Genomic DNA, 15,774 nt, shown 5'->3' with positions numbered 1-15,774 from the left:
CACTGTCCTCTTCTGCATTTCCACTATTGGACAGGTAATAAGGTACCTGTAATAAGGCATGGTATGTCCCATTGCCTCACAAACAAATAATGACAAATTATCCCATTATATAAATATATTAATGTAGTTGGCTACCTACTTCCCTAGGACTGCAGATCCTAACAGATGTGAATATAAAAATGGAAGATAAAAAAAACCCACAACATCTATAGTTTGAAAAAAATCTTAACAAAGAGGAGAGAATAAAGTGACAAGAAAGAGAATAATGGTTTCATTATCTTTGAATTTTCTGTTGTAAGTTAAAATAAATGCTCCTTTCAACATTCACTGCCAATACATCTTGGACTACAGTTTTACAATTCATTGTAAAAAACAAGACAAATCAATAGGCTAAAAAGAGGTGAAGACTTTAGGCTATATAATTACGATCAGATAACCCAATTCTTTATGTTAAAATTGACTATCTGTGAGCAGTTATCAGCCCAGTGCCTGGCTCCAGGATGAGCAGCCATATACATTTGGGATGAGTACTAATCAATGCTCCTAAATACCAACTCACATATTTGAGAGGGAAGTATTGAAAAGGGAATGGAAATTGCTGGCAAGCATATTTTCCAGTCTTCCAATCTATAAAAAGATCCTCATAAAAGTGTCTTTTGTCATCATGAAATTCTGCAGCCACTATTCCTCTTACTGGTTTGCAGTACAGCTTTCAATAAACCAGAGCTTACTCTTGTGGATGAAGAGTGAAAAATATTTCCTTTGCTGACTTTACAAAAAATATTTTAAAATCAGATCCTCTTCTTACTCATCATGGAGGCAGCAAGGGTAGATGTTCAAGTGACAACGTATGCTCCTGATGGAAGAGACTGCCTTAAGAAAGCAAATGCATTTCTACAATTTATTATATATTCACAGATTTAAATATCATTTTGCTGGCATGGGGCTCTGGCAGAAACCTCTCTCTGCGCATTGCAGGACATTATGGGGTATTAGATAAGTGCTTAACTGCTGGCTGAATGGTGAAGGAAGAACTTCCTGCTACAATTTCCCTGTCCTTTGTGCAGAGCGACGGGGAGGATGGGAGTTATCCAGACACCAACAGTGACAATGAGAGTGAAGGCCTGCTGTACAGGCAATCAATAGATATCAGAATAATTTGGGAAGAAGCGGCAAGATGAGAGAGATAAGCAGGTGTTTAGTTGACATGCTTTGCTAGTTCTACATGAAAGTTGTTTTCTTTAACAGTCAGCGCACTTTCCTCACCAGAAGCTGTGGGAATCGTAAGGAGGAAAAAGTTAAAAGGGGCAGGGTGGGGATTGAACTGCAGGGAGGTGCTGTGCCAAGTGAAGCTCAAGGGCATAGTGGAAGACCCGTGATGTCTGGAAGGCGACTACAGGAGGAGTCTTCATAATGGCTAATTCAAGTGTATGTTTCCCCCTGAAAAAAAGTTCTCAGATATTTTATTTGTCTTGTGGAATCAGTGGTATAGTTATGTGGTATCCTTATGGAACCCGTGGGCCCTGTTAGCTTAGCTTATTTCTGTAATCATATGGACTAGTAACTTTTACTTCTAAACGGAAGATGAGATTCGATATAATAAAACTGATTTCACTGCTCAAGGATGAAAGCAAAACTGGTAATGCAGCAGTGACATTGTGTGTGTATGTGTGTGTGAGTCTGCATGTTTGCTTTTTACAATTTTTATGACATACCTCACTTTGGAGGGAAAGGAAGAAAGAAATTAAAGCTCAGATAAATGCAAATGACTCAGAAAATGAATTCTCTTGGGTAGGAAGAAATGAAAGTCTGATCAGCATCTCCCAAAGTCTCCTATCACTAAGCAGAAGCCTCATGATGTGGTTTGATTTTATTTTTTCATCTGAGGAAATTCCCCTTGGGCATCTACTGTCACTGAACTGCACAATTTAGTCTGCAGACCTGAACACTCTGAAGGTGACATTGTGTGACAAACATAGCTGCAGAGAACACCTCACTTGCAGGCTGATTTTCACACCATAGAATTTGGAGCAAGTGACTACTCCCACTTCAGCACTTTGAAATGAATTTTATACATGGGGAAATACATTCTATACATGCTGGAGCCTTCGGACTGGCAAAGATTACCATAAAAGTTGCTCAGAATTGTGTTTCAATGGACTTTTTTACAGACTGCCATGAATGCATGCTGCGGACAGCCCTCTGGTATGTGTTCTATGAATTGCAATGCCACAGTTAGGATTCTATTTTATCTTGCCACATCTATACCTTTACACAGTGAAACTAAAATAAACACAGTAGCTTGGTCTAAAAGACTGCAGTTTATACAATTACTCATTTTTGCAATGCACATTCCTTTGAAATGCTTTTCTTTCTTTTAAATTTACCTTTGTTTACAAAGTGCATGCCCTTTACTCTTGAAGCATAACAAAATATTCTCCATATTACAACCAAGAGCTTCCCAGGAAGTCCCAATTTATTGCATAATACATAATTATCTCCATCAACGGTTGAGAACTCCAGGTGTTCTCAACCGTACTCATATCCATTCCTGGTGAATAAATCATGCTTTTTTACAAGCTTTTTTTTTTTTTTTTTTTTTTAGTTACAATTCTTAATCTTAAAAGTTTAAGTATGGTGATGTGGACGTATTTGAGCTCAAGCATCACCTTTGGGTGGAGGAAGCACTACAACTGTTGCGGTTGGACTTGATGATCTTTAAGATCTTTCCCAGCCTGAGCTATTCTGTAATTCTATTATTCTAATTTTTCTATTTTTTTTTTTTAATAAGAAATGATAAATCTCTCCAGGTGGCAAGCAGTTCCTATTCTAACCTAATCCTCATGTGTCTCCGTAGTGAATTGTTGATGTATCTTCCTGACCAACTTTTAAAAGTAGACAAAACAAATATCTAGGGGGTAATTTAAAAATCACTGTGCAGGAAAAACCAACCTCATAGCACTGTTGAAGACTGTGCGTTCATTTGGCCTGAAATGGTACCATCTGTAAATACTTTCATTCACCACTGTAATCCTAGCCACTGGAGGAGGAGGTACAGACACTTTCATTTATAATCCGCAAGAAACACAGTACAAGCCAATTTTTACTAAATTAAACGTGAAAGAAAATTTATCAGACCAGTCCTTGAGTCCTCAATCTTTTTACATAAAACAGCTGAAAAGGCAGAGCTCAATAACTGGATTCAGTTTAAATGCTCTGGATCTCTTTAAGTACAGCTTAAAAAACATCAGTCACTTCAGAGACTGAGTCAAGTCACTCAAGCAGACATGGTCTCTGATCCAAACTATTTTACATCGATGACGTACAGGGCTAAATATATTCTAGTTTTCATTTCTGTAAGTGGCTGTGTTCTTCTCTCAGGTGCAAATTTGTTTAATGTGGGCTTTTAACATTCCAAACCAAGAATCCTGTGCTAGCTGCTAGAAATTCATCTACAAGTGGCTGAGGGAAGAGATTGTCTCGCTCCGCTCTGTTCTGTGACCTCAACTTGAGCACTATCTGCAGGTTTGTGGGTGCCATAAGATAAGAAGGACATAAAACTTTCAGAGTTTTAAACTCAGTGGCTGAAGGAGGGCTACAAAGATGGTGAAGGGCCTTGAGGGAAAGGCAAACGAGGAGCAGCTGAGGTCCCTTGGCTTGTTCAGCCCACATTAGAGTGACTTAAAGTAATTGCAATTTAGAATTCATGTCTTCCCATATTTTCATCCCCTCACACTGAGCCATTACACTTTAGCTATGTAGCTTAATGGGAGAGAGATCCACCTATAACAGTCAACTTGCAATCATAGTAACATGGTCATATAGTGAAAAATCAAGAGAAGATGTGTAGCGATAGATAATTCACTTTACTACTTATATATACAGAAAAAAATGGAAATGTTTTAAGGAATCACAGCATCACAGAATTGTAGTGGTTGGAAAGGATCTTCACAGATCGAGCCTAGTCCCCCTGCAAAGCAGGCTCCCTACAGCAGGCTGCACAGGTACGTGTCCAGATGGGTCTAGCATATCTCCAGAGAAGGAGAATCGACAACCCTGCTGGGCAGCCTGTTCCGGTGCTCCGTCACTCTCACTGTGAAGAAGTTCCTTTGCATACTGGTACGGAATTTCCTATCCTCTGGTTTATGGCCATTTCCCCTTATCCTGACCCCACAGACAGCTGAAAAGAGGTTGGCCATGTCCCTTTGACACCCACACTTAAGGTATTTATAAAAGTTAATAAGATTACTACTAAGTCTTCTTTTCTCAAGGCTGAACAGACCCAGTTTGCTCAGACTTTCCTCATAAGAGACGTGCTCAGACCCTTTATCATCTTTGTGACCCTAAGGAACCTTTATTTGAGGTCTGAACAAGAATAGTGTAACCAAAATAAACACAAAGCAATTGTTCCCAGCCTGACTAGATTGCAACATGTTTAATCTGCTTCAGAAACTGAAGAAAAGTCCTTGTTTGTCCCAGGAACTTGTCTTCTTTTTCCATTTTACACAGAAGTTACTATCTGTCTGTAAGTTTCTGTGATGTTTGTCATTTGTAGTTTTCTCTCATTCTTAGAATATCCCACAAATTGTTGTATTTTTAACTCCTGCCAAGTTTTTTCTTTTTTTTCTCTAATAGTGACAACAACTTTATCATCACTTACTCTTATATATTTGTAAAGTTTGACATTGTTCTTAGTGTGTCTTTAAACTCATAACTGATGGCATTTTGATCTCTGACATGGGCAAGAACTGTAGCCAGAAAACTCATCTGTGTTTCTGTCTACATCTTGAGTTACTTTTACTTTGTCTTTTGTAAATAACCTGTACTGGAAGGAGCAGCAGTGCTAGCAAAGAATCTGCAATTCTATTTGGTACATTCGTTATATTCATTGTAACAGTCACTCTAAGGTTTGCACATTTTTGCTGATGAAGACAATCAATTACTTGATAAATACTTGGGAGAAAAAGGCTTCTGTGTTTCAGACAAAAAGCATGCACTTGGTTACTAATCTTCACAGGAGAAGCAATATTATTTCTATGTCTTGAACAGGAGAAGATTCATTAAAAATACATGCTCCTAGCCTTTTAAGTTTTATGGGCCATTTCTTTCTAATAAATTTATTATCTGGGCCACTCATTTTCTTAAACAATTAAAATTGGCTTCTAACACAATTTACATTGTTCTACCACTGTAATTAGGCAATATATCATTATCTTCAGATGCAAAAACAAATGTATGGGTTTGGTGCTGCTAGGGCTAACCAGAAGGCTGCACCCAGCATGCAATGCATTGTGGTACTGTTTCTCACCTCTTTGTTCAATTTTAGTATATGTGATAAAAAGATCTTTTGCAGCTCATTTTAACTTTCAGAGTAACATTTACCTTAACAAGATTTCTACCTGTGCTCACTTCCAAGCTCTTAAGACACAAGTTCAATAGAAGACTTTTTCATATTTCAGTAATTTTTCACTTAATGGTCTTTCTGACCCTGGTAGATGCACACTCTGTTCTATCAGCTTGTTTTTTCTCTGCCATTTTTCTTTCTTACAGTAATGATTCAGAGAAAGTTTTCCCTTTCCACTTAATAAAAATTCATTCATTCTATGCTTTCACATCCTTCAGGTTTATAGTCCAGTGAAACTCATGAATCTGTGTACTTTTTCTCACTTTAGACTAGAGACGTCTGACTACAAAGAGCTGTGGAAGAGCCTTGCTGAAGGACCCTGGGGAAAAAGTGCTAGATGATACTCAGTGTAGACAGATGTAAATTGAGGTAGATAACAGAAACATTCCTAGCCTGACATACAGGATGGTGGGCTCTGAACTTGCTGTCAGCAAAGAAAGAGGGTTTTAAAATTTTAATAGGCAGTTTCATGACAATGTAAGCACATTTAGTAATTTATTATTGGAAATTTCTTCTAATATAAATTTTAAATGAGGTAAATGTTTATGGTAAAAAGAAAAAGACAGCATTGTCCTTTGATCTGACCTGAAAATTATTTTACATAAAAGTATTAATTTTGAAAGGAAATTCAAATGTAGTGCTGAATCAGCTCAGAATCAGTTATTAATTTCTATATGCAGATTTTTTTGCCAGTACTTGTTGCTTCATTCAGTGACGGGGAAAATAATACCTTGGATGTTAATATACAGGAAATTCTGACCTATAACAATCATTATAATAAATGCTAAAGAAATAAAATGCCTTCATTTGATAATAGTCAGAATGACCTATTTGCTTATCTTTAATAATTTCCCTTCATCCTGTCTGCTAATTCACAGCAAGCACTTGGTTATGTTTAATTTGTTTTTCTTTTTGATCCAAGGAATTAATCAAATTTTATCATCTGGCAGTATTTTTACAATCCAGAAAGCACTTTTTATACACTTCTTTGATGTACAAAATGTCATGATTCCCTAAGTAGAGCAAAAATCAAACTACAGGAGAAAATGTTTTGTCCAAAGGAGTACTTCATTCAGATATATTTGTCAACTTCTCTTAAAGTAAATTACTGAAACATCAGCCACTACCTGGTATTTCCTGGCGTGTCTACTCTTGGCTTCTCTGATCTTTCTGTCTCTATAGATGAGGCTTTTATGAAATAACATTAAGAGAGGGTGCTCAGTGCAGATGTTCTTTGCTTAGGACTGTGCTGAGGCCATTCTGTGTTTACAGGCAATAGAAAAGGTGAGGAGGTGGTCACTTACAGTGTTTTGCCTTCAAAGTATTTGACTTTGAGACCAGTGGAACAGGTTGCCCAGAATGGTTGTGGAGTCTCCTACAGAGATACTCAAGACCTGCCCGGATGCCTGCCTGTGCAACCTATTGTAGGGTACCTGCTTTAGCAAAGGAATTGGACTCAATGATCTCCTGAGGTCCCTTCCACCCCCTTCAATTCTGTGATTCTGTGACTTGTTTCTTGCCATAGCTTCCACAAATGACAGAAACTCCAACTAATGCACACTAAAGCCTATGGTTCTTACCATCATTGCAGAGGATGCCAGATCTTCCATATGGACAAAGGCAAACAACATCTTGTCTGGACTTTGGAAAGCATGTAGCACCATTTCCACATGGACTTTCATCACAAGTCATAAACTGGCACAGTCTTCCAGAGTAGAGTTTAGGGCATTCACAAAACCAATTTTCAGCATCACTGGCAAAGTTAAAAACAAAACAAAACAAAACATGTAAGTATCAAAACACACTTAAAAAAGGATGGGTTTTATTCTCACAGGACACCAGTGATGTTTGACTTGTGCTTATAATATCCTTCTTTGGTTTTAGTCTCCTAAGTTTTGTTTGCTTGTTTGTTTGTGTATATGGCACTAGACATGCCAGAATGCTTTCTGGGTCACGTTGACAAATAATTTTTTGTTTAATTTTATATTTCAATTAATCTTTCTTCGTAAATTATGTGACTTTTCTGATGTGTCACATTAGTGATTTGTAGTGCTCCTTTTATAACAGTTGAAATAAAAGCTACAGAAAAATAGTTCTTCTATCGTCTCAAAAAACTGGAAGAAAGAAAGAACAAAAATGTAAAGGTACCAGTTTACTTTGCAAATGGAAGCATCATTTGTACATTCAGTTATTACCTATAGCTCTTGACAATACAACAGGATGTAAAGGAAAGCTGAAATATGAATACTTACTGTAGTGATTATACTGAAATTGAACCAGAGTGAACAGGTAATATCTTTGCTTTTATATAACCTGTGCTCTCAACTACGGAAAAAGTATTAGAATAGACAAGGAAGAAAATAAACTGTAATCAGTCCCAAGGGGTAAGAATGCGTATGTTCTGTTTTCAGTAATTAACTTTCTAGTGCACAAAGACAGGAGAAGGGCAAATATGATACAAAACAAAAAATCAGATAGGAAAAGCAGGAGTGTAAGGCATTCCTATCTACCACTTACTATAAACATAATTTCATTAAAGGTTTTATTTTATTCCCCCCTTGTTTTATGTATGAAATCAGAGGACAGCCAGATAGGTCAGTTTATGTGATTATTACACATCCTCAGTATTGAGCAGAAACATGTCTGCCTTATACTTGATAAGGTCACATGTGCCTGTGGGTATGAATGCAAAAGAAATGATGTGAGCTATGTTAAACCACAGCCATTATGTTTTTCCTGATAATAGCATGATCATTAGGAATTTCAGTGATGAAATGTCAAATAAATGTGATTTTTAAAAAATGTGTCCATGGCTTACAATATCCATGCAATCAGGTTGAAGAAAATAATCTGGAGCAGACAGAACTGCTGCATTTTTTAAAAAGGAAATAAGTAAACCTTCTGACAGCCTGTGCATAGTAGTTGATTGGTATATTTCTAAACTGACCACCCGCAGTTCTGGGAAGAGAGAATCTCAGCTGGAAAGTCTACCAGAATGAATCTCATGAATAATGCCTCCAGACACCTTTGGAAAAGAAAATTGCTATCAGCTGCAATAATAAATTTCCGTGTGTAGCCTATTCTATTTATAGATCTGCTGCAGACACCAGGACAGGAATGTAAATGAGATACTGGGTTGCCTTAGTTTGTGCAGCACTGAAAAGCCTGCTTTCTGCTGTTTCAATGTCAGCTCTACACAGTTTAGCTAATTAAAAAAGCAACAGTACACTGAATTCTTCCTGGAAATCTACAATTGACAGTGATGATCTTCTCTAAAATTAGTTATTAAATGCAACTGTTTTTGTTTGTTTGTTTGTTTGTTTTGTTTTTAATAGAGAAGAAGAAAGATCATTGCTGCTGACTACCAAAATACAGACTTTAAATAAACTATTTATGTTCTATTGAACTACATATATCAATACTGGCCATTTCTTTTGTGGTCTTATTTTCAGTGATGTACAGTAGACCAAGAATAACATGACTCATAAAATATTATGACAAATTTATTATTACAAAAAGGAGAAATGTCCTAACATTTTACTGTTGTTATCACAATGCCCTAATAACAAAGAAGGGTGAATTCCAATGAGGCAAAGAAAATGGTATTTAAAAAGTTCCCCAAACTAACACAAGAGCTTGAAAATGTAATAGTTAATCACATGCAAAAAATATTACAACCAATTCAGAGGAATTAGTATACTGAAATACGAAGTCCCAAATGGCTTATTATTCTCCCTCAAAGCAGTCTGTTACTGTATTTGGTATTGAAAAGGATAAGGTCTCCTATATTCTACCGAGTTAATTTCAGCTGGAAAGAGCATAAAAATGCTTGAATCGCAAGGGAGCTTCTCTCCTCCCAAGTGAGTTTAACAATTTCACGGTATCCTGCTAATTTTCATAAATCCATGAAGCGAATGGAAAGCGGCAGCAAATCAGGATAGTAGTATCTTTTGCCTACATTGTGTACTGTGAATGACTCAGAGAAAAAGTATTTTGATAATTACAGATATGGGCCAAAGAAAGTGCATATTGCTTGTCAGAAAAAACGTGGAAAATACCAGAAGTTTGAGGCTACAAAGTTGGAAACATAATTAGAATGTTTTGCTGAAATGTTGCATGTCTATATCGGTGTTTCAGTTCAGAATCAGAGCGTGATTTTGAAGCAAACCTCCTTGTCATGCCCATTTGAAATGCCCTAGTTCACATTACAGAGTAGTCTCAAGAGTGCATGAACTCAATTTCAGATGAACCTAAACCAGAAGACTGTCTCACACCTCAGGTATTGAAGCTGCTAACGGGCATCCATTTCATGGGGCAAGACCAGATCCAGTGTGAGTTAAAGATGCTTGAAGCAATGAGCAGTAGGGATGCTGGTCCCTATTTGTTCTGTAAATCTACTCCTATTGAGCTACATTATCTGTTAATACAGATACAGATTTATAAGCCATCAAAAGGAAAAACCAAGCTGCCATGGTGTACAGTATGTATCCAAAAAGTCAAAGATTTTAAACAGGGCAAAGTCCTGAAGTAGACAAAATAAAAAAAAAAAGTCAACCATCCACAATCATTTGAAGCAGGAATGTCACAAACAATAAGAGAAAAAGGGAGCAGAGACAGAAATACTGTAGAAATGGAGTGGAAGAGACAAGTACAGTACTCCTAGGGCACCATCACCTCATGTCACCAGCCTTATGGGATATGAACAAACAAGTGTAGAGAGGACGAACTGTTCTTCCATCTTTTTACAATCCTCTTCTGAAATGGTAAGGTATGCACTTTTCATTACCATTTCCCACGTGAAAATTTTCCTTTGATTTTTGGACTAGACCTTAGCTTAGAAAGAAAATCAAGAAACACTTGAATTGTGTGACATAATACCAGTAATTCAGTAACTTCTTCCCCTTTGGTCACTACTTGATATCAGTGCTCTGATTTAATAAAACTAAAGTTTTGTATCAGTGACACCTTTGGGATGACAACACAGGTTTTGATAGATTTTTTTTTTAATGCTGCTCAATTCAGAGGAAATGGGATTATAACAATACATAACCCGTGATAATGCAGTCACAGTAGTATTTTACCACAGTTTTGACTTTTTGAAAACAATATTACAGTGCCTTTGTACAAGGTATCACAGACATTACTTGTATTACAGTGATACAGTGGTGTTGTTCTCCACAGAACGATCTTCTGTAGGCCTGTGAATTTTCTATCTGTAAAATGGGAATACTACTACTCACAGAGCCCTCACCTGCCCTGTGACCCCCTCTGAAAGCACCATACTTGCCATCTGTGTAGCTGTATGTGAGGGGGCTTCCTGGAAGGAAATGCACCCAACACTCTTTAATCATGAGAACACTAAGGTGAGAATTTAAAAAACTATTTGTTGCAGTGGGTTCAGTACTTAACAACACAAGTTCTTTTTACTGCTATCTGAGACAAAGATAAAGAAATTGGAGGGAAGTGCTTCCTGGGCTACTTCAATGAATTAATAGTAGATGTGGTTCAATTTATTTTCAAGTTATTACCATTATGTATTATCAATGCCATTTAAAAAAATAATGGAAACTTAAAGGAGAATCATATTTTACCCGTTTAATTTGAATTACATTTCATGTAAAGAGTTGTTAAATCACTCTCTAGAAAGTGCTAGAATAATGTAAAAGTGATTAGACCTTCATCTAAGAGCTTTGTGTAATAGCCAAATCCAGAGGAACACACTGTAGCCAGAAGCATATCCCTATCTCATCAATAATATTAAAAATATCAAAGGACAATAGAGAGAAGAGGCATTGCTTCCTTGTGCACAGTGGGTGATTTTCTTGTATATAATATAACTGCCAATCTTCCTTGGTATTACAAAGCTCCAAAAAATCAATTCAGCTTTCCTGCTGCTTTAGGACTCTCACTCATGTTGCCTCAATTATGGTATCTTCTCTAGATCTGAGTGCTTTTGTTAGCTTTACTGTTTTGAATCTTTTTTCCCCTATCAGGAATTATTATTCTGCAAGCTCTGGTGATTCACTTTAAATTTCCTTTCCTTTCACTGAAAGCACTTTCTAAACTGCTTCTCTTTATATAAACAACTACTGACAAGCTCTCTTTAAACCAAGCTTAAATCACTTGTGAACTAAATTGCTTTTGAAAACTCCTAGGGAAAATACTTCCAGATTGCTTGGGTGCACTCATGAAAAAAGCTTTTGCTCTGAATCTTGTTTGAGGCAGGCTTACACTCACTGTTATGCTGGCTCAAGCATGGAATAAACAGCACCTGATTCTACCGAAGAGACCACATTTAGCCTATACCTCCAAGTTCTTTTATCCAGGTGAAAAGCATTAAAGTGGGAAGGTTCCAGTTCCACTTCAAGAAGGAGAAAAAGAGAAATAAAACAGTTACAGTGCTGCCTTTGCCTGCTGCCAATATACAAGAGTCCTTTGCATACAGAATAGTTCAGCTCAAACAAAAACCAAAGGTATAGGGCCCAATTAAGAAATTTAATTAAACAGATGCTTCATCTATCCCAGTCAAACAACAATAAGCATCTGTTCAATCTTATCATTTTTAAGCATACATGAGCTTGCCTGAACAAGAATCTACTCCTGCAATGTTACCTAAACCTTAGAAAGTTTGCTGAGGTAGCATTTGGGTTGGTTATCACTTGGGAAGGACTGCATTTGAGTCATGGAATGGTGAAAGAGAAGGAACTTTTACTTCTTGGCAGAATATCTATATGGGAGCTGTGAAGATGTCACTATTTTCAGAAATCTAGGCCTGTTAAAAGTTATTTTAAAATGTACTCATTCAAATAGCTAACACTCTACTATTCAACCTTTCAGGACCATGAGGCCTCTTATGGATTATCATCATAGAGTCATAGAATAGCCTGGGTTGAAAAGGATCACAATGATCATCTAGTTCCAACCCCCTTGCTATGTGCAGGGTCACCAACCACTAGACCAGGCTGCGCAGAGCCACATCCAGCCTGGCCCTGAATGCCTCCAGGGATGGGGCATCCACAACCTCCTTGGGCAATCTGTTCCAGTGTGTCACCACCCTCTGTGTGAAAAACTTCCTCCTAATATTTAACCTAAACATCCACTGCCTCAGTTTAATTCTTCTATAAAACTTCTTTAACCCCATCATGTGAAAGATAGGCATCCATTAATCTGCTGGGTGCATAGGAAGACCCATAATGTGACAATTGTCATTACTACTGTCACATAAGAGGATACATAATTGTGTTACCAAGCACTTTTGGACACCTTTTGGTGGTGTCCATAGTGGTGGATGGTAATAGATCTCTCAGCAAAATGTAGAGCAGACAATGGTTGATGGTAACAGTGCATGTGGGAAGCAATTCATTCCCTGGCCACATCTCAGAAGAGGTATAGGGATCTGTACAGGCTGAGTTCACCACAAGGGTTCTGAGGCTGTAATTACCCTTCTCCAGTTTCCTGGGACTTCTCAGATCCTTTCTGTCTTTGGATTGGGTGAGAAGAATAGTAAATAGATATTATTATTTGCTATGACATATTTATGAAAATGAAATGCAAAGTTAAAAAATGCTGAAAGGATGATTAAACTGATAAGAAAATAGCACTTTATGCAACATGGCCAGGTAAACATATAGACATTTTCATCAACATAAAGTGGGAGTCAGATCTCTAACTCATGAAAGCATGTGCTGTCTAACTTCTATTTGTCCTTTACAGATCTGACATAATTCTTCTAGGACAGCAAGTTTGCAATTGCTCCCAGCAGTTTCTAGAGCCCCAAAAAGTTTTGCATCAATATATTCACTCCTTACAAGCAGATTCACCAGTGCTGTATCCAAAACAGTAGCACTGATCATTTGCATGTAGCGTATTGCTTCTTGCTCTGTATTCCTTAAAGAAGCTTTGTATACTATCAGTCATTTCTGTTAGAATTTTAAAACAATCTTTTAGTACAGAAGCATTAATTACTGAAATGTTAGATGAATTTATAGGTTGTAGAACTCTGTAATTTAGTCATTACATAGATTTCAGTTTCCTCACATAGCAACAGTAGTTTGCTACACTGATCTTGAGGAGATGGATAGTAACAAAATTGAAGAACAAAACTGTGAATTGTTTTTAAAATAATAACATTTACTTTAAATTCAAAAGGTAATAGTTTTGAAATGATTATAATCTAAATCTGGAAACAGTATACTGTGAAAGAGATAGTTTATGTAAATCCAATTTTCATCACACTTTCTCAGTTTCTTCCCAACAGTATTTTCTGTTTCTAAAATAGATTTCTGTTTACACAAACACTACCCAACCCATTCTGAGTTCAACTAATGAAAAGACGGTTTCATAACCACCTCTTCATAGTGGTGTCCCTAGTTCTCCTACCAGTTTGAAGCTTTAATAATCAGTGGCACAGCATTTTCTTCTTATCTTTTTAGCATTCATTACCCTTTGTATCTTTATTTAAAAATGTTTTTAATTGTAAGTAGTTTGTCATTGTTATTTTCTTACAGGCCTGGTCTACGTATTAGGCTGAAAGCCAGGAACTGGTAGAAAAGAGTAGGCTTTGAACCACAGCTCAAAGCAGTAAGCACTGGCAGAAAATATTCTGCGTTTGCACAGTGGCTAGTGAAAAGTAGCCTCTTGTTCCTTCTGCCTACACATCATACTTAAAGAATAATAAACATATATTAAACAAGGTATTTAACATACATCACATATATTAAACAATGCATTTTTCTTGTAATATTTCATGGTGTAATTAATGTATATAAAATATTTCACTGACCTAATCAATAGCAACAGAAGTACAAGACACTGACTGTATGTTAACCTTTCTTTGAAATAATTGACTGAATTTTAACTTGAGATACGTCCAAAAGTCATTTGCCTATGGAAAAGATTCCTTCATGCTCCTGGTCAAATAGCACAGGAGATAGCAAATTCCCAAACATCAGCCCTATGGAACATTGTGGGCTGTGCTCATGTCTATTAACATCTGAACTTGAATCTATTATGAAGCTTGAGATGATATGTGAAAGACACCAGGAATTGCACTTGCCATATTTTTTGAAAATGTCAATGTTTATGAAAGATGTTCAATTAACCAAAATTCTGGGGTTGGCACAAATATAATAAATAATTATCCTTATAAATGACCAAATGAATTTCTCTGCCTCAGAAGGTAACTCAGGTGTCTGTGCCTTTTCCATTTGTGGCTTCTTTGACTGACAAGAGCTTTAGTTTGATATAGATAATACCTAGAAAACTGAAATAAGGCCACTGCTAAGAACCCAAAAAAGATTTGTGAAGCCTTCAGATGGCAGTAACAACTTAAAGGTACTGATAATTCATCATCAATCATGTGATATTTATAACTCAGAAGCAACTGAAATGGGAAGTTGTGTTTGAAGATCACTGATTTTCAGACATCTCCTCACATATTGTGGGAAATAAAGTCGAGTTAATTCTTATCTCAGCTTGACAATATTTTTAATAACTGAAGATACATTCAATATCTAAAAAGGAGGTACAGGAAAGAAGGGGATAGACTCCTTAGCAGAGTCTGTGGTGAAAGAACAAGTGGAAATGGCTTCAAACCCAAAGAGGGTACATTTAGGTTGGATATAAGCAAAAAGTCTTTTACAGTGAGGGTGGTGAGACATTGGAACAGGCTGCCCAAAGATGTGATGGATGCCCCGTCCCTGGAGACTTTCAAGGTGCATCTGGATCTGGCCCTGGGCAACCTGATCTAGCCATGCATGTTCCTGTTCACTGCAGGAGAGTTGGACTAGATGACTGTTAAGGGTCCCTTCCAACTACAAGGATTCTATGATTCTAGGATCCTGCGATACACCTAATTACACTTTGAGCATGGAATGTAGGCTGCTATAAAAGCAACCCACAGACATTCCCCAAAGTCCAGGAAAAGAAAAAGAAAAGAAAACAACACAAAGCAACCCAGACCTCTAAGAATAGTAAAGTTGGTCTCAGTCAGGCTTGTACTTTTGCAGCGAGTGGAGTATGAAGACCTTCCAAAACAACAAAATAATATTTTTCTGACTTTCAAAACAAAACAAAATATCTCACAAAGCTTTTGGATGTCCAGCCTCTGTTTGTCTCTTCCTCCCTGCTTGACATTCACTTAATACCCCGCACTACTCCAAGTGTCTTCCTGTACCATCAGTAGTAAGAGAGAAGAAAGGCACAGCACTATTTCCTTGTGTGTCCCTTCCTTGGGGTGTAACCAGCTTTCAGAAGTGGCAGGAAGTTCCTGCAGCACAGGATTCATTTTTATACATTAACTGAACTGTATGGAGTTAAGGAAAACTTCCCACTTTCCCTATGTCCATGCTCTATTGGAATATCCACAATAA

At 37.1% G+C, this 15,774-nt stretch overlaps 1 protein-coding gene across 1 annotated transcript in view; it reads right to left on the bottom strand.

The window, feature by feature from the left end:
- Nucleotides 1-15,774, bottom strand: part of EYS (eyes shut homolog) — a 676,382-nt gene that overhangs the window by 38,409 nt on the left and 622,199 nt on the right. Inside the window, exon 33 of the mRNA XM_040698528.2 lies at nucleotides 6,985-7,157. Coding sequence (XP_040554462.1) covers nucleotides 6,985-7,157 — 173 coding nt within the window. The remainder of the gene's footprint in view (nucleotides 1-6,984; nucleotides 7,158-15,774) is intronic.

This window comes from Gallus gallus, chromosome 3, assembly GCF_016699485.2.
Source record: "Gallus gallus isolate bGalGal1 chromosome 3, bGalGal1.mat.broiler.GRCg7b, whole genome shotgun sequence".
Classification (NCBI taxonomy): Eukaryota; Metazoa; Chordata; class Aves; order Galliformes; family Phasianidae; genus Gallus; species Gallus gallus.
This window is presented reverse-complemented; position numbering and strand designations above follow the sequence as displayed.